Source organism: Arvicanthis niloticus, chromosome 12, assembly GCF_011762505.2.
Source record: "Arvicanthis niloticus isolate mArvNil1 chromosome 12, mArvNil1.pat.X, whole genome shotgun sequence".
Taxonomy (NCBI): domain Eukaryota; kingdom Metazoa; phylum Chordata; class Mammalia; order Rodentia; family Muridae; genus Arvicanthis; species Arvicanthis niloticus.
Window position 1 is genome coordinate 72,071,796 of NC_047669.1, and position 27,209 is coordinate 72,099,004.

The following is a 27,209-nucleotide window of genomic DNA, read 5'->3' on the forward strand; positions in this document are numbered from 1 at the left end:
ACTGGGCACGGCTGCGCGTGCGCAAGGAGCAAGAGGCGGGGCACCGAACGAGGGGTGGGACCTGAAGGAGAGCCAGACTGCACCTAAGGCGCATGCTCGCCGTTTGGCTGGCGCGAGCTGAGCTCTTTGCGCCTGCGTCCTCGTGTCTTCCTGAGCCAAAGCTTGTGAACTGGAGTGTTGGAGTGCAATCTGCGGGTATTTCAGTTCCTTACCCCGCCGTTGAGGAAAACTGGGGGCTTCGAATTAAATGAGCAATCACTCACCTAGTCCTTCCACACTGTTAGTGGACATGCCCGTGCTGCGTAAGCAGACCTGGTAAGCAGGCTCACCTTCACGGAGCCCAAAGTGAATTCCAAGCGGTGTATTGCTAGCCATATTCCTGATTCTAGTCCGTCCGCTCCCGGAGACCCGCTCTTCTATATCTAGGAAAAGTAAGGATCGATGGCGAGCCAAAGACATCCCTTGCCTCAAGGACCCAGCATTACTCAGGCTAGTACTGCAAAGAAGAAAAAAAAATATGATAAGCTGGAGGGGACAGCATCAGTGTGGCTACAAAGTGGGCCTGTGTCACTCACTCGGTCTGAGTCAGTTCGGTTCAACCCAGCCTCCAGGGTAGGAAGGACGGTCAGTCTTCAGAAAGTCAGCCTTTGACTTCAAAAGATCAGAGGCTAGAGGAAAGGCTGGCGGAGAGCCGAAGGACAGATGCCACTACGGACAGCATTCACGCAAAGACCACCATTTTCTCCCAGTCACACTACCCAGTTCGCTTTGTTAAACTACATCACACTTACTACCTATTTCCGTATCTCTGGCCACTAACAAAAAGTTTCGAATCCTAAATCGTTGGCCTGACCGAGGTGGTAATGGGCCGGAAATTGGAAAGGCTATTTTGCCTTCTCTAAGCATGAATTTGACTTTTTGTTTGTCTTTTGAATCTTTTGTCCAAGCTGCCCTGGAATTCATTATGTAGCCCACTCACAGTGATCCTCCTGCTTCAGCCTCCCACATGCTAGGATTACAGGCCAGCCTTGAGTCTTGATTCTTCACGGATTAAATGGTCAGTAACCTCCTGCACTGTTAACCAAGCAACGGCTATGTGTGAGGATACCGTGCCTACATTAATTAGCTTCCACGTAGAAGAAAATGCATCAAATAATTTAGAATTTGTCTACCCATAGAGTCGTTTCCTTTCTCACTGCTTTTGTAAAGTGCTGCCTTGCCGACACTGTCAGTGTCCCATGCACAGTACAACCCACACGAGTTGTGCAAGTTGCATAATACCTTTGGAATTCAGTGGGCAGTTGTTTGGCTCAGACTTTAAGTCAAAACTTAAAATTCTGTAGTGGGATGGCCCCGGCCAGCAGTCCTTTATCCTCAGAGAATAAATCCCGTTTTGTAAGAAACACAGCTCTCACCTCAGAGTGTCTGGAGCCGAACATGAGTGGCCATGGTCCAAGAACAAACAGATTTAGGTTTCCCCAAATTCCAATGTGGCATCAGTTTTAATTGTGAGGGAGCACAATAAAGAAACCACCAAAATGGCCATTCAATGACTAAAGAAGGTTTTTATAGTAGATAAGAAAGAAAATATCCAGAGGCTTCTGGAAGAATCCAGAGCACAGAGAAAAAGCAGACTGGACATGGCCGGGGCTGTCTGCAAAAGAGGGGAGACTAGTGGGAAAGATGGGATAGAGGAGATGGGGGTTGTGGGGGGTGGGGAGGACCTTGCCGTGGTGTAGAGAACCAGCAGTTATTGGGAGGAGGAACAGGCCTGGGGACTTAGGGTAGAAGAGGAGATGAGAGAGGCCAGGCCTGGAGGGCTGGAGGCCAGCATGGGCTTTGATATGCAACCACAGGTATAAGTCAAGGAGAGCTGTATGTCCTTCTGCCAGAGGCAAGGAAATGGCTCCATTGGCACCTCTTTCACAAGTCCCTGAGGAGTGCAGACCTTTATTTAACCACCAGAAGTCCTGTGGTCCTGCCTGAGGTGGGCCAAGACTGAACAGAGCAAAGCATACCATAAACTTTTCAAATACACTGGGAGGTACATCAGTAGACAGATTGCAGCAGAGCGATGGGAGCCCTCTACTGAAGACCTGATGCTACCTGGCCGTTCTCTTAGCATCTGAGTTAGAAGCTGGGAATTTGTTCATACACATCAAAGTATTTACCTAATAGTCTGAAGGATGTGGCCTCATACAGCGGAGGGGAGAAAATGACCACGAAAGGGAACTGAAGGTAACTTCCAGCCTCTCCACATCACTGAAGCTCTGATCCCTCAATCAGCTGGTGTGGTCTCCACTTCCTTCCAGGAATTCCCCTTCAAAGTTGCAAGGATCCTCAGTGGATGCAGGAAATAGCAGACGTTGCCCAATACTCTAGTGTTTTGCTGAACTAGGTGTGGTGGGAGGGGAAGAGAAAGAAAAGACAGAAGAGAGAACGAGTAAAGAAAGTGGGAGGAGAAATGAACAGATGAGACCTTGAGCATTTGCTGAAGGAATTGTAGATTTATTTTTTAAAAGATTTATTTTATGTATATGAGTACAATGTAGCTGCCTCAGACACACCAGAAGAGGGCATCAGATCCCATTACAGATGGTTGTGAGCCACCATGTGGTTGCTGGGAATTGAACTCAGGACCTCTGGAAGAGCAGCCAGTGCTCTTAACCACTGAACCGTCTCTCCAGCCCCACATAGATTCATTTTTATTTCCATATATTTAAGGGGGCACATGAACATGTTGGAGGTCAGAGGACAACTTGAAGCTTGTTTCTTCCTGGGGATGAACTCAGGCTTGTTGCGAAGCGCCTTCAACATGTGAGCCATCACATCAGAACCCCACAGGCAGCTGAGGAGAACAAGAAGCTAATAACCGCTGATTACACTCACAGGCTGATCCTAATTGCATGTGCTGTCTGTCACTTGACACCACAATGATAGTAAGATGTGATTACAGGTCCCTGAGGCCGGTGGCTTGATTCCCTAGCAGGCAAGTCTGATTGCGGCCACACTCAAAGACCATTTAGATGTGTGTGTGTGTGTGTGTGTGTGTGTGTGTGTGTGTGTGTATGTGTGTGTGTGTGTTGGGAGCCGACTTTAGCAGAAAGCAGCTAGATCAACTTTGCAGCCATCTGGAACCATATACCCTGACGAAAGATTTGGTTTTCAATAGCCTACAACAACTGAAGCACACTCTGATATCCCACATATTTTGTGGTGCTGTTTACTGGCCCCAGCTGCAAGGTGCATGTGGTAGTCACGCCTGCAAGACATGCGGTTCACGTGCTATCTACGCCATACATGCCTGTAAGGCGCACGTGCTATCCAAGCCTGCAAGGCATTGCGGTGCACATGCTGTCCACGCTATAGACGCCTGTAAGGCTTACGTCATATCAACACCTGCAAGGCACGTGGTATCCACGCGCCTACAAGGCACGTGGCAAAAGCCTATAAATAGCTCAGAATTCCTTTCAATAAAGAGACTTGATCAGACACCCTGTCTTGTCTCCATTCTTCGAGTCTCCTGCCCCTGCAGCCCCACTCTCTCTCTTGACCAGAGCACTTAGCCCCAAAAGTGTTGAGGCGAAGCGTTGAGGCAGAGTAAAGGCCTCAACATTAGTGGCGCCCCAACAGGGACTCCAGTAAGCGGGATACAGTGGAAGACACCCTGCGCTGGAGAACCAGTGGACTGACAGAGCCTCAACGTTTGAACTCCAGTAAGCGGGATATAGTGGAAGACACCCTGCGCTGGAGAACCAGTCGACTGACGGAGCTGGCTGAATTCGGAAGTGAAACAAAGGTGATTACATAGTAACAAAAACGGGGCAAGAAATAAGTAAATAGAAACAGATGAAAAAAGTTTTAAAGATGCAAGGAGTAAATTGCAGGCTGCTCTGAGTCAAGAGAGCCAAACAGATAAATAAAGGTTATAGTAACAAAAATGGGGCAAGAAATAAGTGAGTAAAAATAGATGAAAAAGGCTTTAAAGACGCAAGGAATAAATAGAAGGCTGCTCTAGACAGAGAGCTAAGCAGAATGATAATGTTAATTGATTTAACTTTCAAAATGGGTGTGATTCTGAGTTATATAGTTATATTTTTCTGGATAAAAACTCAATGTAAAGGTTTTTCTGGTTACTGGCTTAAGGAAAGGCTAATTTGGAAAAGGTTTTTCTATGTGTTTTCTGATGAGGTCATTAAGGTAGTAGTTATGTCTTCCAGAATTATATGGATCAGACATGACAGAGGTAGGCCTCCAGAACACTAGATTTCAGAGAATCAAAATAATTATCTTGATACTAAACCTTGTTTTGAGATTTGTATATTGCAGAATACACAGCTTTGGAGAATGAATCTTCTTATCACCTGCATGTTCACTGATGCCCTAGACTTCCAGCTGGATGCAGTTAAGACAGACTTCAGATGCTTATCAATTTACCCTTCCCCTCATTCCTCTTCTAAAAGTCAACGCCCATGTTCAGCTTGAAGAAGTTAATGAAGAGTCAGCGCCCCAATTCCCTGGACTTGGGGACTGAGGTGGTTAATATTAGGCTGTCTTTATCTGTATAATTGTTACTAAGCTGATGCAAAATTCAAGGATTTCATTGGTATAAATTTGTGGGTACAAGGCTTAGACCTTTCACTTCTCCAACAGGGGAAGTTGTGTGTTGCCTTAAAGAGTGTTGCTTTTATATCAACAGTTTAGATATTAAGTCTTTTGTCTCTCGGGTTCATGCTGTTCAACAAACTGATGGCTTTGGTACGGCAACAGATAAAAGCGGCTAGATCAACTTTGCAGCCATCTGGAACCATATACCCTGATGAAAGACTTGGTTGTCAAAAGCCTATAACAGCTGAAGCACACTCTGATAAATATATTGTTTATCCCACATAGCTTGTTTTGCTGTTTAGTGACCTCAGCTGTATGGTGCACGTGGTAAAGTGTTTTCACCTGTGTTCTCCTGCTTGTGTATATAAATACCTCCATTCAATATGAATTTAAGGAATGGGTGGAGGTAGGGTTATTTGGCTGCATGATCTTTGGGGGAGTGCTGCTTACCCTCTGGTTGCTCTGCAAATTCAAACAACAACATCAAAAGGATAAGGTGGTGATCACGCAAGCATTGCTTGCCGTGGAGCAGGGAACATCCCCTCAAGCCTGGTTGAATCTGCTTAAACAATGAGACACCATCACTTAATAGGATATCCTGAGGGCTCGTGTTCCCATTGCACCAGGTATCCTAGTGGTGGTCCTCCACACTTCCCGGGGCTCAGGTTCCCATTGCACGGGATAAAAGATGTGGAGGGTCTCGTACTGTTTAACTGCCTTGAACGCCTATCGGTAGAACGGTGGGCTAGATCAGCAACCTAACAGCCCTCGATTGTTGTTGCAGTTTAATAAGGAAGGGGGAGATGTGAGGAGCCACATTTGCCATTAAAAGATGGCGCAGGCTTCTGCTTCCTGGTTCTTCACGGAAGCTTTACTTGAGAATGCGCCTGCGCATGGCGCGAAAACCGAGTATGACAATTGGATGAAAGATTTGAGCCAATGAGGGATCTGCATGTCTCCCAAAGCTCTATTTAAGCAGCGGGCTTTCTGAGCTCGGCGTCCTTCCCCTTTTCACCATCATGAGAGCTGTTCAATAAATGCTGTCAGAAGAATCCTGAGTGTGGCGTTCTCCTTATCGGCGAGGTAGTGCGCAACAAACTGTGGCCTTCTACTCTCTAGGACTTCCCTACTCTCCTACACCAGACTTTGACTCCTGACTACTAAAACCAATTACACTTTTGTTTTCTGCTTGCGTTCATACTGGTTTATGCTGTAATGGTAGTGGGATGTCCCCAGGACAGACAAAAATACAAATACAATATATAATACATATGCATATATGTGGGTTCCTGTTCCAGAGGGCTTCCCACAAAGATCTCAGGCCCGGCCGGGTGCGGGAGTCCAGGCCAAGGGGATAGAGTGCGAACAGGGAGGGGGGAATCGCCTCCGCTGCCTCTGATGCCTCCAATGCTGCCTTTTCCCTGGTCTCTGCTGTTGCCACCTAGTTGATCCCAGGTGCTGCACCTGTCTGTCTGAGCTGAGCTGGTCTAGGCTGAGCCAGTGAGAAGCCTGCTAGCCAGCAAGGAGCACTGGAAGGGTCCTGAAAGCACTTCGGGAGAACAGATTTCTTCCCAAGTGTTGCAGCTCTTGTGACAGAAACTCTCTGACAATGGGATGATTCTCGAACACTTACTTCTCCCGAATAGGGCTCTTATATACAGTTTTGGGGTAGGTCAGGGTCTGGCAGCAGATAACACCTACTGGCTTGGTCTGGGAGCTTGGAGATACCTCATCTGCATGTGGGAGAGTCTGAGGCACAGTTCCTATGTGACTGATGGCCGTAGACCTTTTTGTGGGAGGGGCTGTGGAGGGCTGAAGCTAAGTGAAAGGAACCAGGGGCCCAGGACCAAGGCCAAACACCTACTATCTGATTAGGGTCCAGGATTCGAGGCCTGTGCTCAACCAGGCACCCAGCTGCCTCTCACAGCCCACCACCCCATACACACACACACACATACACACACAATTTCCAATCAAGGATTTAGACAATTTTATTTTTTTAACTATGGAATAACAGACTGGACCTAGAGCCTGGACTATTGCTAAGAAAGTATGCATATGTATATGTATGTATATCATTATGATTATGAATATTCATGTGCACATGCATATGTATAAGTATAATACAATAAATACAAATCTCGCCTGTTCTATTCTTCCTCTCGGTGTTGATCTTCCTTTTGTTTCTTGGCTCTCTGTCCCTCTCCAGAGCCTCTGAATCCCTGCTGTACTATATCTTCTCCATATTTTGCAGCTATTACCTGGATACCCATTAGCAGGATATGTGCTGCTCCACAATTATGTGGCCGGGTGGTGGTGGTGCGCACTGTTCGTCCCAGCTTTCGGGAGGCAAAGACAGTCAGAGCTCTCAGTTCCAGGACAGCCTGGTCTACATAGTGAGTTCCAGGAATGCCAGGGCTACACAGAGAAACACTGTCTTTGTGTGTGTGTGTGTGTGTGTGTGTGTGTGTGTGTGTGCAAACAAACAAATAAAACCAAAAACAATAAACAAAACCCACCCTGTTGGGTCTTAGTTTAACACCTTTACAGGTAAACAACTTTGACTGGTTGATGGTTTTTAATTTTCTGGAACACATTTATTTAGTCTGATTGAGATTTTCAATAAGTTCTGACAATAGGTCAATCATGGTCTTTGTCTCACACATTTTGCAAAACACTTGGGGAAGTTAAGACAAGTATAAAGTGAATTAAACATTCAGCAGAAACTTACTAGGACATGTTAAAGTTGAGGGACTAAAGGACTGAGAACATAAAGAACAGGAAGGACAGGAGCATGGCACTCTACTAGCTGTGCAAGAAAACACCCCAAGGTGACTTACAACAGCAGTCATCTGGCCTGGGGAGGCAGCCCCACTGCTAAAGGGTTTGCCTTGAGAGCATGAGGACCCCAGAACCCATTAAAAAAAAGTAACCAGAGGTAACGGATGGTTCATGCTTGTTATCTCTGCCCTGGGGAGATGGTACAGGCACCCCTTAGGCTCACGGGCCAGCCAGACCAGCATACTGGGTGAGTTTCATGTCAGTGAGAGGGAGAGAGAGAGAGAGAGAGAGAGAGAGAGAGAGAGAGAGAGAGAGAGAGAGAGAGAGAGAGAGACTCAGAAAACAAGGTGCATGGCTCTCAAGAAATGATACAAAAGTGATGTTCAAGATTGTCCTCTGGCCTACACACACACACACACACACACTCTCTCTCTCTCTCACACACACACACACACACACTCTCTCACACACACACAGCAGCGGGCATGCCAACACACACATACACACAGCAGGAGGCATGCCACCACACACACACACACCCCAACTTTCACTTAGCACCAGTTCTCACAACTCTGTGGACTGCCAATGTAAAGCAGGCTGGGAGGGGGTGGGGTGACCTCTGGGTTTAAACTGCTTCCTTCCTCATGGATCTCCGGCCATCCACACACCATGGAGGCAGGCAGTGCTGTGAGGGTTTACCTGGCTGCTGACTGTGCAGTTCTCAGGAGGCCAGCCCTGCTGTTAGTGCTGCCATAGAATGTGAGTGTGTCAAACTCTTGAGACCTTGGCCCAGAACTTACACAACGTCTTTGTGGGATTTGTTTGTTGTTTTCTCAATGCTGAGAGCTGAACCAAGCCAAGGCCTTGTAGATGCTCTGCACTTGCTCGGCCACTGAGTCACATCCTGGGTCAATAGGACCTTTTAGTGGTTGTATCAATTACTCAAAGCCAAAGCGAGTCACAAGGACAACTCCTATCCAAGGGCTCCCTGTTGAAAGAATGCAAATGCTCACCACTTTGGGAGAACGAATTACACAGTGTCCCTATAACACTAGGTAGGAACAAAGCGGACTGATCCCTTCACACGTGTACATATTGACAGAGGAAGCTAGAGAGAGGAGGTGTTGTACTGGGCTGTGTTTTGTGATCACATACATAGGTCTCAGATGGAGTTCCTGAGTAACCAACTCTCTAGATCCATACCTGGGCTTATGCTAATGAGGTGATAGGTAGAGCCTTGGGAGCTGTCAGAGGATCCAGCCATGTTTATAGGAGAACTGGAATTCTTAGCCCACACTTTAGTCTCTGGGGAGGGAAGGGTACATCTCACCTGGAGATTGAGACAAGTCACCAGGACCAGATGATTTCATCCTTCACCTCTGTGCACTAGAACCCTGAGGCCCTGGACAAGGAGTTTAGGGTAGCCACCAGGTGCGGGAGGGGCTGTGGGGAGGAGGGGATGTACCCGGAGAAGGCCAGGAAGCCCCCTACCTCCACCTAATACCTCAAAATGGAGGAAAGTGTTAAGTAAACACCTTAGCTTCCCTGTCTCTTAGTCACGGGCTTTTATGGAGAGCTTTAGTGGTCATACAGCTAAGCAACACCCTCCCATGGCTTTGTGACTCCTTTGACATGTGCTAACAGTTGCCTAAGTTGTTCAGAATTTGGAGATCGCTCTTGTCTGTCTTCAGTGAGAGCTGAGACACTGACCCCCGGCTTGTTCCTGTGCACGATGTCAGAGAGCTGAAAATTACCCAGTAAGCATACTAACGTCACTGTGTTCTCTGAAGAGCCACGAAACTTGATGACACGTGCTCAGGCCACCCATAACTCTTATTCCTTTCCCCCCAATCACCTTCCCCAGAGTCTCAGAGCCGCCTGTTTCTCTACAGTTTTAAGTGTCCCTGCCCCCTGCCCTCAGGGTCACAGAGTTGAGGCTTGAGTCTTCCGTTGCCTCACAAAGACTCTGATGTAAAAACCACTTCCAAAGGTTGGCACGCTCTTTGTTGTGCAAATTGGGCCTGGTTTGGTGCAACAGCTTCTGTCTGAGGATACTGGAGTTGTATCCTTTTAAGATACACTAGGAATCAGTAAGGGGCTGTTCTCCTGAGTCCTGGAACTATTCCAACACAAGACCAGAGGGAGGGGCTTGTGGAACTCTCCACATCCAGCCAGTACCTCAGAACTGGGGGTTTAGGATAAGCAGCTGCTGGAGAGAGGTGTGATACTGTGGGACTGTGCCCATAACCCTAGGGCTCTGCCAGCTTTGGGCAGTTTATGTCAGAAGTGAGCTTGGTTATAAACCAGTGTCTGCAGACAACAGGAACTTGCCTGGTGTGAAAACCTATGCTTCTGGTGAGAGGAACAAAGCAGAAGAGGAAAGAGGAGGTTCCCTGCGCTCTCCCAGGGAATGAGCTGTCTCTTTGGAAATTCTCCCCGCTTCTAGTCTACTGGGGGCCTCAAAGAGCTCCCAGCAGAACACTTGCCTTGGCCTAGCAGGCTGGTCAGAACTGGCAGGGCTCAAGTTGTCTGAGGTGTACCCGTTGGTACCCAGCAGTGGGGACCCGAGTCAACACTTAAATCAAAAGTAGGAAGGAAGGAAAGAACCAGGATCAGTGCATAACTCCCAAAGACAAAATCCCACAGTGCCTCACAAATTAGCCGCTCGTTCCAGTAGTCTTCATATTCTAGGTGTAGTATCTAAGGATTGTGTGAAAGACTGAGTGTGTAACTTAGGAGCAGGTCCCTCAGAAGCCAGGGTTTCTCAGTGTCAGCCAAGAGCTGTGTAGACCCTTGTACTTAGTCCTCTGAGCTGCAAACATGATATACCGCTAAGTACCCAGCTTGTTCTTGGATGCTTGGATAAAAGCTGGGGGACACAGCCAGCTAAGTAGTGAGATTGGGGGTTCTAGTTAACTGCTCGTGCGTTACATGGTACAGGACCTGCCTTCGGAATCCAAGCCAGAGGTCTACTGGTTGCTTAATAATACCGAGAACTGCCTCAGAGTAAGTCAAGGACACTGGCAGGCTTTCCTTGCGATTTCATTAACTATTCATTTATCAGAGGCAAAAAAAAAAAAAAAAGCCGGTTCTGTCCAGTGCTGCTAGTCACTTTCTGCTCTGCTGTCGTCTGATTTCTTGCCCAGTTCCCCATCCTTCCACGCAGAGGCAAGCTAGAGTCGAATGGGAAGCTGCTGCGTCTCTAGCAGCCAGCTTTTCTTGCTTTGGAGTTTTTTTCCAGGAGAGACAGGAACCAGAGGCCCTACAGGGGAACAGCCCCCTGACCTTCCAGCTGAGGAATTCTGATAAGTAGGCAGGCGCCAGGCCTGGAGACCCACAGACAAGCCCGGGTGATTCCGATAGAAATTAGTTAAGCAATCTTGTCCCTGGGGCTCACGGCCCAGCTCTGGGTGTGAGCCTCTGAGAGACACTGGGCTCCACAGTCATGGCCAACAGGACCGACGCCTCTGTTCCATTCACCAGCTATGAGTATTACCTGGACTACATAGACCTCATTCCTGTGGACGAGAAGAAGCTGAAAGTCAACAAGCGTAAGTCGGAACCCAGGAAGGTGGCCAGGCAGAGGCTGGGGCTGAGCCCTAGGCGAGGCCCTCTTGGCTTTGACCCTCCCTTATTAACTCCAGCAGACAGGCTCGGCAATGATGGCTGGTACACACAGATACAAACGAACCAGGCATGGACTCAAATTGTATCTGTGACTTTAAGTAGAAAAGCTCTGAGTTAACTTGTCATAAAATTAAGCAAATGTTCCTATTTAAAATACACATATATTTATTTAGGGGGTGGGGGTACATCTGTGAAGGTCAGAAGACAGCTTGGGAAAGTTGTTCTGTTTCTCCAGCCCATGAGCCCCTGGTATCAAAATGTCAGGCTCAGGAGCCTCTTTCACCCGCCGAGCTTCTCTCTCTCTCTCTCTCTCTCTCTCTCTCTCTCTCTCTCTCTCTTGCACACACACACACTTACTTCTTTATTTTTATATTTATTTTATTTCTACTTATTTTTATTTATTAGTGTATATTAATTGAATAAAATAATGGGTTTCATTATAACATTTCCATAATGTGGATAATATAGATAGTGTGACTATCTGTTTTTGTTTCTTTGAAAAGGGGTCTTATTACATAGCTTTGGCTGGGCTGGTACTCACTATATAGCACAGACTTTGTTCAGACTCACAGCAATCCTCCTGCCTCAGTTATTCAGGTTCTGGGACCACAGGTGTGCATCACCATGGCTCACTATGGACTTTGATTCTCTTCAGCCCATATCAACCTCCCTGGTCCCCGACTCCTTTCTCCCTGGTTTCTCTTTTGCCTCCATTTTCATGCTCTTTTTTCTCTCACCCTGAGATGCAGGGGATGGAACCAAGAACCTCCCAGAGCTTCTCTGTTTCGATTTTGAAGGTACAGTTTTTTGTAAAGTTGCCTTTATTCGAGGCTCCAGTAAGCTGGAGGAGTTTCCTCAAACTGCACAGTTCCGTTTTTCTCACTGCCCATATTTAGGTCTGGGAGATAAATTCGGGCCATCTCTAAGGTGTCTGTTGTAAGCTCTGCTAAGTTGCCACCAGATGTTCAGTGTCCGTGGTCTCAGAGGACAAGCAGGACTTAACATCCCTTTGCTCATTTGCTTTTCTTCATCTCATGGACTTAAGGATGATCTTCCCTAATCCGCTGAGCTATTTAGTCAAGGTCAAAGGTCAGCCCAGGAAATGAGCCTAAAGGCCCAGCCCTGCTATAATGCTGTCAGCCAGGGAACCTGCCTGTGCCTACTCCATAAAAAGTCTTGGTTCTTCGGATATTTCCCTCACAATATCCACATAATGTCTTTATCAGAAAGCAAATGGGATTTCTCAAAGGGATGAAATGGTTTCCACATGGAAGGGAGAGAACTGGTTATATATCAGCTCAAAACAAATAAATGTTAGTGCTTCAGAAAGTAGGCAAAGGCCAGGCAGATGCCCTGGGGACAGCCTTCCAGGGTATCCTATGGGGCAAGGTGCCTGTTTTCCAATGTGCAGTGTTCTAAGGCAGGTGCCTGTCCGTGCTTCTTAAGGACCTCAGTGGAGACAGCAGGTTTGCTGTGTGTTGTCTGATGGAAGGTAGAGAAAGGTCCCCTTCAGGGACAGGTTTTTGTACACGTGACTCACAGTGAGGAAGACATGTAGTGGGAGGAACTGACGGAGTAGGTGGGAAATGTACCTACTTGTAAATACTGCAGTAAGTTCTGAACCCGAGGACACCTGTTGGTCTGGACAAAATGTAGGTTTCCCTTTAGAAAACCCTTTGGACAATGAAGACCATTCAGATGCAAAGCTGAGAGATCTACAGATACTGTAATTTTTTTTTTTTTTTTGAGTGTGAAAGATGTCATGCTTGGTCACCACCTGCTCTGTAAAGCCACTCCACTGTTTTGGGTGGAAGGACTCCTGGCCAGTGGGAGGACTCCTGGCCATCTTAGAGTCCATGAGCTCAGTCTTGCCTGATAGCCCAAGTTCAATTCCTGGGACCCAAGTGGTAGGAGACCGACTCTGCAAGTTGTCTTCTGACCTCCACACATACGTGGGGCTGTGCACACACAATAAATAAGCAGCAAAGACTATATTGATTTGCAAGATGAAGAAACAGCTTAGTGTTTAAAGCAAAAGGATAAGGACCAGAAGTCAGATCCCCTGAATCCACACAAAAACTGGGTATGGTAGCCCAGGTCTGTAACCCCAGAACTATGCAAGATGGGAGACATAAATCGGAAAATCTGTGGGCAGTCATGGGCTAGCTAGCCTTGAGTACACAGGAGTGATGAGACCGTGCATCAAATAAGGTAGGAGACAAGGACCAACACACCCATCTGGCCTCCGCACGTGCACCGTGGCATTTGCATGTGTCCACACACACATACATATCACATACACGTACAATTAATTTGCTTCTGAACCTCCTAGTTTCTTAGGAGGTTAGTTCTATCTGTGTTGCAAAGGATAACAGAAAAGCTTCACCCCAAGTCCCCTCCCCTGCCCCAGAAGAAAGGAAATTGGGACTGAGCTGAAGGCTGAAGCTGCCATATACCAGCGGCAGGTCGGCATCTGGTGTGATTGTGTCACAGGCACTTTACAAGGACATTAGACTTGTAGCTTTCTGTATAGCTCGTGTCTGTTTCATGCAGTGTGTTAACACCGTAGAACAGGCAGTCGGCGGGTTTGCTTTCGTGTCTGTCCCCCTCTTGGGGGCCACGCTAAGAAGAGAACCAATCCTACGTTCCAGTCTTCCAGAGACAAAGCAAATTATCCTAATAAGATGGCTCTCCAGTGACTGGTTAGTGCCCCTGTTCAGAGAGCAGCAAGACAGGTTGATTTCCCTTGAGGAGAACTGGCTTTAATGCTTGGTTACCTATCTCTATGGTCCACATGTCTCCTTCCCTTTAATTGTGGGTTAGGAAGAATCTGTCATCATCCATATTGACCTCTGCTGCTGCCCTGCCTCTGGCAGCTTCAATGATGCCATCGACTCACCTGCTGCTCCAAGGGCTGAGGGAGAGAGCCTTTGAATCCATCTCTTCCAAAACCAACAGGGGCGTCAATGAACACAAGACAAAGGTTGCGTACAGATGCTTTCTCCCATGAGAAACAATGTATGTCAGACATTGCGGGTGACTTCAAAAGGTCCACCTCACGCACACGACCTAAATCCTGAAAGTGATAGTTAAAAAAAGATGTCACAGTGTTTGCTTTGGAATGAACTTTCCTTAAACGGCCTCTCAGGGGGCAACACTTGAGTGACTCTGTCACTGGATCCCTGTGATCTGAAGCTGGCTCTGGGTAACCGCAGCACTCTCTGGAACATCTCTGGAGGGGGGTGACATGCAAGAGTTCAGGGTGACTTGTTTTGAGGAACTAGTTAGAGAAGTGCTCTGAATATTTGGTCAGTAGATAAAGGTGAATACTAACGATGTCAGAACAAAAGCCAGCGTCTCTTTCTCTCTCAGCCATGCTGAAGCACCTGTTCTGAGGAAGGGGCACTCTGAGATGGTTTCATTAACTCCACACTAAGATGATATACTGAAAACTCAGTCGGTGCCTGAGGTGCTGTTGACAAGAGAGAGAGAACACAGGAGGTGGGGCCCAGAGGAAGGAGGTTAGGTCATTGGTCTTATCCCTGGAAGAGGATATTGGGGTCTGGGACTCTGCCTTTGTGTCCCCAGGTCACTTCCATTCTGTCACATGCTCCACACCATGGCCCCGGCCTCCCCAAAGCACCAGAGCAACACATTGAGCAGCCATGAACTGGTCTCTAAAACCGTGAGCCAAATACATCATTCCCCACTTTGAAGTTGTGTTGGGGACTTGGTCACAGTGTTGTGTGGCCAGCTGTAAGAGAAGTCCTCTAACATAAAAGCGAAGCCATCCATGCTTGCTACAAGTTTTCTTTTAAGAGGCAGGGTCTTGTTATGTTGGCCTGGCTGGTCCTGACTCCCAAGCTTCAGAGGTCCTCCTGCCTCAGTCCCCTAAGCAGCTGGGACTACAGTACACAATGCTGTAGGTGACTCAGAATCTTTTCTGGTGACTCCTCCATTGGTATTTGGGAACTGGGAGAGGAAGAAAGGGCAGAAGAGAGGAGGAGGAGAGAGGATGGGGGAAGAAGAGAGACAAGGAGAAAAGAGCTAGCAGGAAGGCTGGGAGAGGAAGCTGGGGTTCTCCATCAATACTGGCTTCATTCTCAGCCCAGCTAGGGGCTCTTTGTGAAAACAAACCTGTGGGTGTGAGAACCTTTCAGATGTTGGGGGGGGGAGGTTGGGGGGAGGAGTGTGGGAGGAGGGCCAGTGGGGGGAGGGGAGGGTGGTGGTTGGGGCTGGGGATTGTGGGGATGATTCTTGCCTTTAGAACAAAATGTTCTCTGTGAGCACTCATGAACTTTCCACAGAAGAGGAAGAAACTATTTTTCTTGGCTTTCTTTTTCAAAGGACCACGGCGGGAGTGGATTTAGCATGGAAATTGACTAGCAGCTACTGATCCTCATCCTCGTTTTGAGTCTGACAGAATTTAATTTCAATTATCTGTAGGTCGTGTGCTCCAGGCGAGAGGTCATCTCATTTCCTGCTCCGTATCAGGGATAATGACTAAGGTTGCACAGACAGTTCTGAGTAAGGAGGCTCTCGGCTGCTAAGTGCTTGAAGCTACTTCCCTGGAGCAGCTGGTGGGTCTTACTGAGGAGCCAGGGACCTCAAAGGCTGAATCATTTTGATGAAGAGGAAAAGAAAGCATTAATGTCCACAGAAATCAGCAGTACCCTCCAGAAGAAAAATCCCAAACTAAATTTTGAGAAAGCATACGCTCCTACCTAGAAGTTATGAAATAGTCTGTAACCCTCGAGGCGTGTGGGCACGTGGCAAGGCACACTGAGAAAGCCAGAGGGGTACTTTCAAAAAGATTTTGTAGAAACTGACCATGGTGTGGTTAAGGGGAAGGTTTTAAATTGTAGATATGAGAAAGAACAGTCAGAGGCATCTGAAAGAGTCCAGAGCAGAGTAGAAACTGAACATGATGGGCAGACAGGACATGGCCAGGACAGACAGGACATAGCAGGCAGACAGGACATGGCCAGGACAGGACATGGCCAGGACAGACAGGACATGGCAGGCAGACAGGACATGGCCAGGGCAGACATGACCAGGGCAGACAGGACATGGCCAGGACAGACAGGACATGGCAGGCAGACAGGACATGGCCAGGACAGACAGGACATGGCAGGCAGACAGGACATGGCCAGGGCAGACATGACCAGGCGGATAGGACATGGCAGGCAGACAGGACATGGCAGGCAGACAGGATATGGCCAGGGCAGACAGGACATGGCCAGGGCAGACAGGACATGGTGGACAGACAAGACATGGCAGGCAGACAGAACATGGCAGGCAGACAGGACACGGCAGGGCAGACAGGACATGACCAGGGCAGACAGGACATGACCAGGGCAGACAGGACACGGCCAGGGCAGACAGGACATGACCAGGGCAGACAGGACATGACCAGGGCAGACAGGACATGGCCAGGGCAGACATGACCAGGGCAGACAGGACATGGCCAGGACAGACAGGACATAGCAGGCAGACAGGACATGGCCAGGACAGGACATGGCCAGGACAGACAGGACATGGCAGGCAGACAGGACATGGCCAGGGCAGACATGACCAGGGCAGACAGGACATGGCCAGGACAGACAGGACATGGCAGGCAGACAGGACATGGCCAGGACAGACAGGACATGGCAGGCAGACAGGACATGGCCAGGGCAGACAGGACATGGCAGGCAGACAGGACATGGCAGGCAGACAGGATATGGCCAGGGCAGACAGGACATGTCCAGGACAGACAGGACATGGCAGGCAGACAGAACATGGCCAGGACAGACAGGACATGGCCAGGGCAGACAGGACATGGCCAGGACAGACAGGACATGGCAGGCAGACAGGACATAGCCAGGACAGACAGGACATGGCCAGGGCAGACAAGACATGGCCAGGGCAGACAAGACATGGCAGGCAGAAAGGACATGACCAGGGCAGACAGGACATGGCCAGGACAGACAGGACATGGCCAGGGCAGACAGGACATGGCCAGGACAGACAGGACATGGCAGGCAGACAGGACATGGCCAGGACAGGACATGGCCAGGGCAGACAGGACATGACCAGGGCAGACAGGACATGACCAGGGCAGACAGGACATGGCCAGGGCAGACATGACCAGGGCAGACAGGACATGGCCAGGACAGACAGGACATAGCAGGCAGACAGGACATGGCCAGGACAGGACATGGCCAGGACAGACAGGACATGGCAGGCAGACAGGACATGGCCAGGGCAGACATGACCAGGGCAGACAGGACATGACCAGGGCAGACAGGACATGACCAGGGCAGACAGGACACGGCCAGGGCAGACAGGACACGGCCAGGGCAGACAGGACATGACCAGGGCAGACAGGACACGGCCAGGGCAGACAGGACAAGGCAGGCAGACAGGACACGGCAGGGCAGACAGGACATGACCAGGGCAGACAGGACATGGCAGGCAGACAGGACATGGCCAGGGCAGACAGGACATGGCCAGGGCAGACAGGACACGGCCAGGGCAGACAGGACATGACCAGGGCAGACAGGACATGGCCAGGGCAGACAGGACAAGGCAGGCAGACAGGACACGGCAGGGCAGACAGGACACGGCAGGGCAGACAGGACATGGCCAGGGCAGACAGGACATGGCAGGCAGACAGGACATGGCCAGGGCAGACAGGACATGGCCAGGGCAGACAGGACACGGCCAGGGCAGACAGGACATGACCAGGGCAGACAGGACACGGCCAGGGCAGACAGGACATGACCAGGGCAGACAGGACACGGCCAGGGCAGACAGGACAAGGCAGGCAGACAGGACACGGCCAGGGCAGACAGGACAAGGCAGGCAGACAGGACATGGCAGGACAGACAGGACACGGCAGGGCAGATAGGACATGACCAGGGCAGACAGGACACGGCAGGGCAGACAGGACATGACCAGGGCAGACAGGACACGGCAGGGCAGACAGGACACAGCCAGGGCAGACAGGACATGGCAGGGCAGACAGGACACAGCCAGGGCAGACAGGACACAGCCAGGGCAGTCTTTGAGGGGATAACAAGAGAGAGAGAATAGAGTAAACAGTGAGAACAGAGCAGAATGAGAACACAGCGGGAAGAGCAAGGTTATAAGGAGAAGGAGAGGCTGAGGGTAGAGAAGCTTGTGAGCTGGAGGGACTCTACATAGGGAGGTTACAGAAGGGCAGGTGAGAAGGGTGAAATGGCTAGGACTTGTGATACTGGGTGAGCTTTGATGTGCTAATAGACACCACAGCTAGACAGGAGTCCCTTCCAGAGGTAAGGGAAACTCCTTTTGGCAGATGAGAACCAGTTTCACAGTCCCAAGGGATGCTGGCTTTTATCTGACTGGCAGAGACACTCGGCTTGAGCTCATTTCCGGATTTTTGGACGGCCTTCTGTGGGTTGGAGAATTGGGTTGCCTTAGGACCTGCATCTTTCAGTTTAGGACATCTTTTATTACCTTCCCCTTCCCCAGAGACCCTCTTGAACTGCTTCATGCTTCTTAGCTTGGGGACAGAAAAGGGAGAAGACACAGAGCCAGCAATGGGTCTTTGTTGTCCTTGCCTCCCTGGCATGTAAATACTGTAAAGGACTAATATATCAAAGGCTTGTGTTTTTCTTTCCAAGTACAGCATCCCTGCCACCTCTCTCTCTCTCTCTCTCTCTCTCTCTCTCTCTCTCTCTCTCTCTCTCTCTGTGTGTGTGTGTGTGTGTGTGTGTGTGTGAGTGTGTGTGTAGTGTAGTATGCAGGTGTACATATGTCAGTGTGACTACAGTTCAGTGTTGGACATCTTTCCTCAATCCCTTGCCATTTAATTTTATTAAGACAGAGCGCCTCATTACACGTGAAGCTCAGCAGTTCATCAGGTGCTGACCGGCCAGTGATCTCTGGGGATCCTTTCACCTTCACCCCCCTAGTTCCCAGCAATAAGGCTACAGATGGGTACCTAACTTTTTCATGCATGCCCGGGATCTGACCTCAGGTCCTCATGTTTTCACAGTAGGCTCTTTTTTTTTTTCAGCTGAATCGCCTCATTTCTGCTCTATGCCTAATTTCTGACATTAACTGTTAGGGTCCAAGGTCCACTTTCACAAATCTTGTTTTTCTACCTGTTTGGGTCACAGGAAGCAGAGATGGCAATTTTCTTTTCTTTTTGTAATTGGATATTTTATTTATAATACAGATGTCATCCCCTTTCCCCATTTTCCCTCCCTAGAACCCCCTATTCCTTCCCCCTCCTCCTTTATGCTTTTATACACTTTTGATGTCTGAAGCCTACTTCCTTGTTCTAGCCTAAAATTTAGATTCCTGTCTGAAATTACTTCTTTTTTCTAGCCTAATGTCAGTTTCCTACCTGAAGCCTACTTCCTTGTCCTTGGCCAATGTCAGATTCTTGCCAAGCAGCCCCCAAAAGGCTCTCCACTTCTCCCCCTTTTTTATTTCATTAACAAGACTGAGCCTGTCTTAGGTCATTCTGACAAGAATGCCTTCCTTACCCGTCATGAAATATGCATTATCAAAAGCAATGCATTTTGGTCTTAGGTTGGTAAGACTCTGTGCAGAATCTTACCCGTCCTTGGCTTGCCAGCCTGTTAATTTAATAACTCTGTCTGGGGGTCCATTTTCAGTTTCAAGCCATATACTTGGCTGCCAACATGTTGATGTTGTTGAAGAAAAGTTTTAACACAATGGGCAGAAATAAAAGTATTCCCAGGACAAAAAGGGCTAGCATGATCAAGCTATATATGCCATTTTTGAAGCTTGACCAAAATAGAAATACTGACCTTAGGCCATGTGTCATTGTATCTCCATTATCTACTGCATCAATACTCAGCAGAGCAGCATTCTTGAAATTCATAAGCTCACTATTAAAACATCCAGAGAGGTGTTAGAATTATGCCAAATACACTGCAAGTGTCATTAAACTTCTTCCTGATTATAATGACTACCACTATAAATTTTAGAACTAACATGAATCCAATGGTATTTGGCATGACACTCAAGATGGCTCCTTACCCTTAAATTCTGAACCTCCTTCCAGTAATTTGAATAGGATAAATAGCATCAATTCATTCTTCCAAATGCCTATTTAAATCCTCTGGTATATTTAACACATTAGTAACATTTTTTGCTAGATGATTAACAAAAGTAGCTGTCTTAACTTCTTGTGTCAAAGCAATTGCAGAAGCAGTGGTGCTAGCAATTAATGTAATTAAAGCTGTTATACCAGCAATAACCAAGCCCACTACCCTCTTGCTTCTGCTTAAAGCCTGGCTCATTTCTTCCAGTACTTGCAAGCTATTTTTAGAATACCAAGATTCTGAGATACTCAGGGCACTAAAACAAAAGCTGGTTGATAGACCTCCATAACTGGCATGCTGGATTTCAAAGCACAAACACAATTAGAAGGTGTACAGTCAATGCTACTTACATTAAATACTGTAGAAGAAACAAAAGTATTTTAACTTGACAATTAAAAGAGCCTTAACACATGTGCTAACACCTGTTTGAAATCCAGATCCTGCCCCAACTTTATCCCTTGCTAACATAACATCATAGAGAACTACAGCTAATTTCTGTACATGTCTCCGAACCAGACTTCCAAATGAAGACTGTTATTTCCAATATTGGATTGATTTCTAGACCAGTCCATGATTGAGTCTGAATAGCTGGTCACATTTAAGAACAATACAAGAGGCATTATAACTTCTCTTTTTGATTCTCTGTTCCACAAGGTCTAAGAACTTGAGGCAAGGCAGCTTCTCCTATCAGGGGTATAGGTAAGCAATGGTGGGTCGGAAACTTATGTCCAATACAGCTTCCCAGTCACCATTGTCAGGGCACTCAGCAAGTTCACAGGTCAGCATCATTCTTTGTCCTGGCATCAGCATATCTCACCCATCGCTCTGGCAACCACCATGCTCCTTCAGCATCCTATACTCCTGGGTGTGTTAGAAGTCGTGGGAGTCCAGCCTCCTCTGAGTTTTGGGGGATTGGGTACAGAGCTGAAGCCTTAGGGCTGCTCCAGGTGCAGAAGCAGACAGGAGATGACATTTTCTTTCCAAATATGGCCAGCGCTATATATCCACAGACTGAAATTACTTGGAAAAAAATTAGATATGTGCTAAAAACAGACAGACTCTTCTCTCACCTTTATTCCCTACAGAACACGGCAGCTGTTTGTATGCACCCATGGTAAACTGGGTATCGAGAATCATCTGGAGATGACTGGAAGTTGTGGCAGCATTGTGCAGGCTCTATGGGCATACAATAGGCTTCCATAATGGACTTAAGCATCTGAGGATGCTGGTACCCACTCCCTAGTACTCCCAGCCTGGGAATGGCCAGGGATTCCTAAAAGCAGGGATGCCATTACTTGTGCCCAGAGTCCCATTTTCATGCACTTCAATAACTCACACACCTCTCACACAATAATTTCTTTGGATGGTTGCTCATTGCTTGTGTAGTATTCACAAACAACCTTTTATTTTGATGTAACGTGAGACCCTCTTGTGCTAGCTCTCGACGTCTGGGTAGCGATTTGTACTAACAGAAGGTTGCACTGCAGAGTTCCGTGCTTAGTAACTACTTGCTGGGTCACAGTCCTTCAACAGTCTCTTTCTGTCACACATTGAGGGGTGTCTAGACTCTCACAGCTTGGACATGTTGTCCTGAGGCCACTGTCAGCCACAGGTAACCACTCCCAAACCCCCATAATGTGAAAGTCCCCCAGCTACCTGCCGAATGATCCTGACCTGGAGCCTTCTGACCTGCCCGGTTCTCCACAGGGATGGAAGAGACTAAACATATTTTTTGGTTTCCTCTGGCCCAGAGCCACACATATGGCTATGGTGTTGGGTACAACAGTGCTTGTTGCTTCTCTACCTAAGTCACTAGCCAGTTCCACTCCATGGTACCAGGCGCCAGCCCACTTCTCCACTGGGGTAAGGGCCTTGACCTCTAACAGGCCCTGGGAAGTTCTTCTAGGTTTTGGGAATGGGGCCCCTGACATTGTTCCTCCTTGGGGCCTGTCACTAAAGCTCAGCAAGCATCTTGTTACACAACAAGAAAAGGAAGACATAAGTCACCACTCAGGACTCTTCCTCGCAGTAGCAGTGGCAGTTGGAGAAAGTTTGTGGGGAGCCCCAGATAAAGTTTAGTTTGCCATCAACTGAGGAGAAGCTGCGTGCAGACTTCCCTTTCTTCCCAAGGCTGTTACTGGAAACCTTTCCAGTCATAACAGCTAGCAGAGACACCATCAAGTCGCTGGCCCTGTGATGCACTGTCTGCTGACTTCTGGCTGACTCGGTTGATTCTGTTCGGTCCTACAGATTCCATCGCCATTGCCTTGTGGTTGAGCCTGGCTACTTTCGTGGTGCTCCTCTTCCTCATTCTGCTGTACATGTCCTGGTCAGGCTCCCCACAGATGAGGTGAGTAGGAAGGCAGGCCTTGGGACAAATGAAGATGCTGACCGGTTGTATTGTAGTGCTTCCACACGACCTGCACTCACTCATGCTAACATGAGTGAGCAGGCGATGGTCTCACAACGACATCAGTACATACAGAAGGGGTTCCACAAGTTTGTGTGAGTACAGCCTGTGATGTCTGCACAGAGACCACCTAGTAACCCACTTCTCGGCACATGTCATCAGCCATTCATGACGGTCCCTCGGAAACACCCCGCTGAGTGCAAGAAGCCAAACATAAAACAATATTGTCTCATTCTCTTTATGTGAAATATCTAGGAACAGGCAAAGCCAGAGTCAGAGGGGAGACTGGTAGTCACCTAGGGCTTGGGGGAAGGGAGACGAAAGGAAGGAATTGATAGTGGGGTCTACTTGGGAATGATGTCATTATTTTAAAGTTAGCATGGTGACAGATGTATACTGATACATATATGAAGGAGCCCTGGAGCCCTGGGTAACATCTTCCAGGTATGAACTTTGTAACATAAAACTGTTAAAATAAAGCCCAAACAACCCCAGGTGCCAGTTAAATGCTGTTGATGAGCTGACTAGAAATATGGGGCCCTAGCTTAGGTGTCTCTGGTCACTCCCTGCTGGTTAAATTAGAGGTGAACTTTGGGAGCCCCAAGCAATAAGTAAGGCTAGTTCACTGGAGAGTCTCTGGTGCAGGGTAATTGACCTTCTAGATTATTCTACCCTGTAACTGCTGCCCCGGTTTTTAAAACACAGAAGTGGGGAGATCTTTATAAGCTTGAGGTATACACAGAGCTTTAGTCCAGTTAAGAGTGTGTGTGTGTGTGTGTGTGTGTGTGTGTGTGTGCATTTGAGTGTCTGTATTTGTAGTGAGGGAGTACACACACACACACACACACACACAGAGCTAAAGAGATGGCTCAGCAATTAAGGACACTTGCTGATTCTCCAGAGGACCCAAATTTACAACTGCCTGCTATCCAACTCCAGGGGATCTCATATCCTCTGCTGGACTCTTTGGGTGGTATACAATTACACTGACACACATACGTCCGATTTACTTTAGAAATCTAAAAAGAGAGCAAAGGATTCTGAGGCACTGTGTGAGGACCCCCCCCACACACACCCAGATAAGACAGACTTGTATAGATAGTGGCTTTGGCCCCACAGCTTCCCTTCTGTGGCTTTGTGTTAGCATTGCAATCACATGGAGGATGGTTCTCCAGCTCAGCCTATCTCCGGCCCCTGCTTCCCCTGCCACCACTTATGAGGCAGTATCATCCCATTTTGTGAATAAAATCCAAGGCAGGTGCAGGTGGGAAGTAGTGGCTGAGGAGGTTAATGCCAGGCAGCCATGTTCACTGTCTCTAGCACCTCCAGGGCCAGGAAATCCAGAGAAGACAGATTTCTTAGCTAAAGTCCATTAGTGTAACCATGAAACGAGCTGACTTAGGTGTGTGGCTGGATGCCTGAGGAGAGGTGAACACGGAAGCAAGAGTTGGCACTGAAGGAAGGACTCGGGGCTTTGTTCCCAACAAGATACCCATGTCTCTAGCTCCCTGGCTTCCCCACAGGCTCAGGACAGGAAGGGACAGATAAGCCCTCTAGCTAAGAGCTATTCTCTAGCCAATTCCTTGATGTTTGCCTCTTGTTTGCTCTGTCCACAGGCACAGTCCCCAACCCCACCAAATATGTCCATGGACTCAGGGCTTCAGGCTCCCCCTGTGCCTCCGGAGGGCCTCCCTGCAGACAGCAGAGGAGCCAGGAAGAAGAGCTGGCACTGACCAATGGTCACAGCAGCAGAGTCCTTCTGCCTCACCCCCTGGGTCCCTGGCTCTCCCCTAGGACCAGGTTCAGGATGGGGGTCCCAGGGTATCAGCTGACCTCATGTACAAGCAGTGGCGAGCCTGGAGACATAACTTCTCAACTGTAGAACTGATGATGCCAGAGTGCCTGCTCAAGCAAATGGGTGAACTCAAACCAACCTGGCCAGCTATGTCTTTTTAAGGCCATCTTAAATATAGCGAGAAACTGACCAGGACAAAACCAAGTTTACAACGAGAACCATCACACATATTAATAGTCCGGCTAGGATGGAGACGCTGCCCTAGACACAGCTGAGTCTGTTGAGCATGCTTAACCTGCTTGCTGCTTACACTTGCTTTGGGATGCATAGGAAAATAAAACATGGATTAGAATAAGGAAACCTTTGCTTTCCTCTGTCACTCTTCTGAGCACACATGGCACAGCTGCTTCATGAGAGTACCAGGGAAGCCTGCAGACCTCCCATGTGCCCTCTACTGACAACTGTGTGCACCCTCCGGGGCCAGCTCCCCTGCCACACAGCCTTTCATGACAGAGCCCCTGGAGCTTCTCAGAAGCAGGGCCTGAATCTGAGGCCTTCAGCACTGGCCCAGAATGTTGAGTTCTCAAAGCTAGCAAGCAGCTCCTCATCTCAGCTACTGCTCTGTGGGATTGGCTCTGAGAGCTGAAACAACTAGATCTGTAGCACTGAAGGCCTGGCTGCAGAGACACACAAGGCCCCCCAAAACCTGCAGGTGCGCCTCTGGGCTGAAGTCAGGGAGTTGGTAGGTTTTATTTTTAAATAATGGTTGCCCCTTTTCACCAATATTTACACTAAGGCAGCCTCTTGGTACTGATGGGGTGAGGTAATGCCAAAACCTGGATGAGCAAATCCCTTCTGTAAAATGGCAGGATTTTTACCCACAACCACCTCTCTAGACTGCCCAATCCAGCGCAGTGGTAAGGTGGGGAATGCGGTGACTGCACTGCTTATAGAATGACAAGAGAAGCCTCCACGTCAGTCCAGAGGTGATCCCTTCAGTCTCACAGATGTGGACTGTAGGTCTGGAAGGCCAGCTGTATAACACAATGCCGTGCGCAGGAGAAGTGTGCCACCCACGGGGTGAGGGCCAGGCGTGTCCGCACCAGACTTGGGATGGTGAAGTTAAACAGAGGATGAAAAGCAGCTCCTGAGCTTGCATCTGCATCCGCTCTGCAGTCACTGCCACCCCCTGCCGCGGTGTCCCTGTGATCTTGCCAGACTGCCAGGAAAGGGAAGGGGGGATGGGGGGGACAAGACCTGTGACTTCTGATCATAACCTACACAGACCCAGGGTCAAGACAAGAGACGCTGGTGCCAGCAGACTTCAGGTGAGCTCACCTCACAGGACTGAAGTCCTTGAACTTAGGGGAGGCTGAGGAAACTTGCTGGGGTCTGGTGGCCCACTCCTTTGTTTTCAGAGGCCTGGGCTTTAGGGACACAAGCCTGACTGATCCTGTCTTTTCAGCCAGTGTCCCTTCGTATGCTAGTCAGAAGTACCCATAGAGCAGGGCAGTCTCGATAAACTGCAAACTAAAGGCGCTTTCCACCTTGGTGTCCTCAAGCTCCCTCTGTGTTCTCTGCAGAAAAAGGTAAATGACCCTTGTCTTCACATAAGCTTGTCATGTAACAAGATGACACACAGATGCACATAAAAGTATAAACAAAACCAAGCCATTCTTAGGACTACATATACTCCACACAGACAAACTACATCACATCAAACAAGGGACCAGCATATACAAGTATTTTATCTGTAAAATTTCATATTGATCTTTACCAGGGACAACACCTAGTAGCAGTGAACCGTTAAAGTTAAATTCTGAACTAAAATGCAGGTCTTTGGGATAAAAATAGTTTATAAAATAAAACAAAGAACAAAAGCAACTCACAAAAATAGTTATTTATTATCAAAACATTATAAAACTCAAAAAATTCTCTTTGAAATATAATTTTAAAAAATAGGCTATCTTCCCAAAGTAGAGGTTTATACCTTAGGGACTTTAATACAACATTCTTGAATAAAACAGCAAAGAGAACTTTACACATGTGTTGTGTACAACTGAAGACACAAGAGTTTTCACATTTCAGCTTTAATATCAACCCATAAGCAGCACCTAGCTCCTCTGCCAGGGGCTTCAGGAGAGGGCACGGCAGCCATCTGAGTCCTCCATGGGCCTCATGGCCTGGCAGTGGCCCAGTCACTAGATGTGACTATAAGGCCAACACATGGGCTCACTTGTTGGTATGTTGAATAAAGTCCTCTTAGCTTTTCCTCCTGGAAAATAGTTGCACACATCAGTTTATGTCTCAGAACCAGCTTAAGCTTCCTGGAACCCACTGGGGCTCCATTGAGCAGGAGCGAGTCAAGCATGAGTGGCCGAGGAGCTCACGTTCCTGCAGAGCACAACAATGGCCTCCGGCTCACCAAGTGGCATGTCCTTTGCAGCCTCACAGACCGTTTGGATGTGAGCAAGGAAGGTGTCTGGCTGCTGGGCCCCCAGCCAGATGTCCTTAATATACAGAGAGACCAGGAACACTGTGGGAGCTGGGGAGTTAGACAGAGCCATCAGGATGTGCACTTGCTCAGATGTAAAGCCAACCACCCACCCACAAAGCACCAGGGCTTTGCACAACTACCAGATGCATTATGCCAAAACCCATGAAAGCACAGGTGAGCACATGGGTAAAAAAGAATTTCCACTTTGTGCAAACCTTTCAGATCATTTTTAAGCTTACTTTCTTCTGCTGATTGGGTACACAACTTAAAAAGAAGTTACTCTAAGTCTCATCTTGGTCTGAGGTCTCATGCCTAGGGCCATCCCTGACTTGGCATTAACCACCTCAAAGAGCACATTTTGGAAAAGGTGAGGCTTCCAGGCAGAAG

At 48.3% G+C, this 27,209-nt stretch overlaps 2 protein-coding genes across 2 annotated transcripts in view; one reads left to right on the top strand and one right to left on the bottom strand.

Moving 5' to 3' along the window:
- Positions 1–10,691: 10,691 nt before the first annotated feature.
- Mrap (melanocortin 2 receptor accessory protein) lies at positions 10,692–24,565 on the top strand. Its single transcript, XM_034515387.2, has 3 exons — positions 10,692–10,940; positions 22,371–22,470; positions 24,147–24,565. Exons 1-3 carry the CDS (start codon positions 10,835–10,837, stop codon positions 24,322–24,324), a joined length of 384 nt encoding a protein of 127 aa, XP_034371278.1. The 5' UTR covers positions 10,692–10,834; the 3' UTR covers positions 24,325–24,565.
- A 1,645-nt stretch (positions 24,566–26,210) lies between these two features.
- Positions 26,211–27,209, bottom strand: part of Urb1 (URB1 ribosome biogenesis factor) — a 56,229-nt gene continuing 55,230 nt past the window's right edge. Inside the window, exon 39 of the mRNA XM_034515453.1 lies at positions 26,211–26,870. Coding sequence (XP_034371344.1) covers positions 26,689–26,870 — 182 coding nt within the window. The 3' untranslated portion in view covers positions 26,211–26,688. The remainder of the gene's footprint in view (positions 26,871–27,209) is intronic.

Excerpts from the sequence above, each read along its gene's own strand:
- Mrap (XM_034515387.2), top strand. The coding sequence starts at position 10,835 with ATGGCCAACAGGACCGACGCCTCTGTTCCATTCACCAGCTATGAGTAT. Across the intron at positions 10,941-22,370 it reads GAAGCTGAAAGTCAACAAGC|ATTCCATCGCCATTGCCTTG; the intron begins GTAAGTCGGAAC and ends TCGGTCCTACAG. Across the intron at positions 22,471-24,146 it reads TCAGGCTCCCCACAGATGAG|GCACAGTCCCCAACCCCACC; the intron begins GTGAGTAGGAAG and ends CTCTGTCCACAG.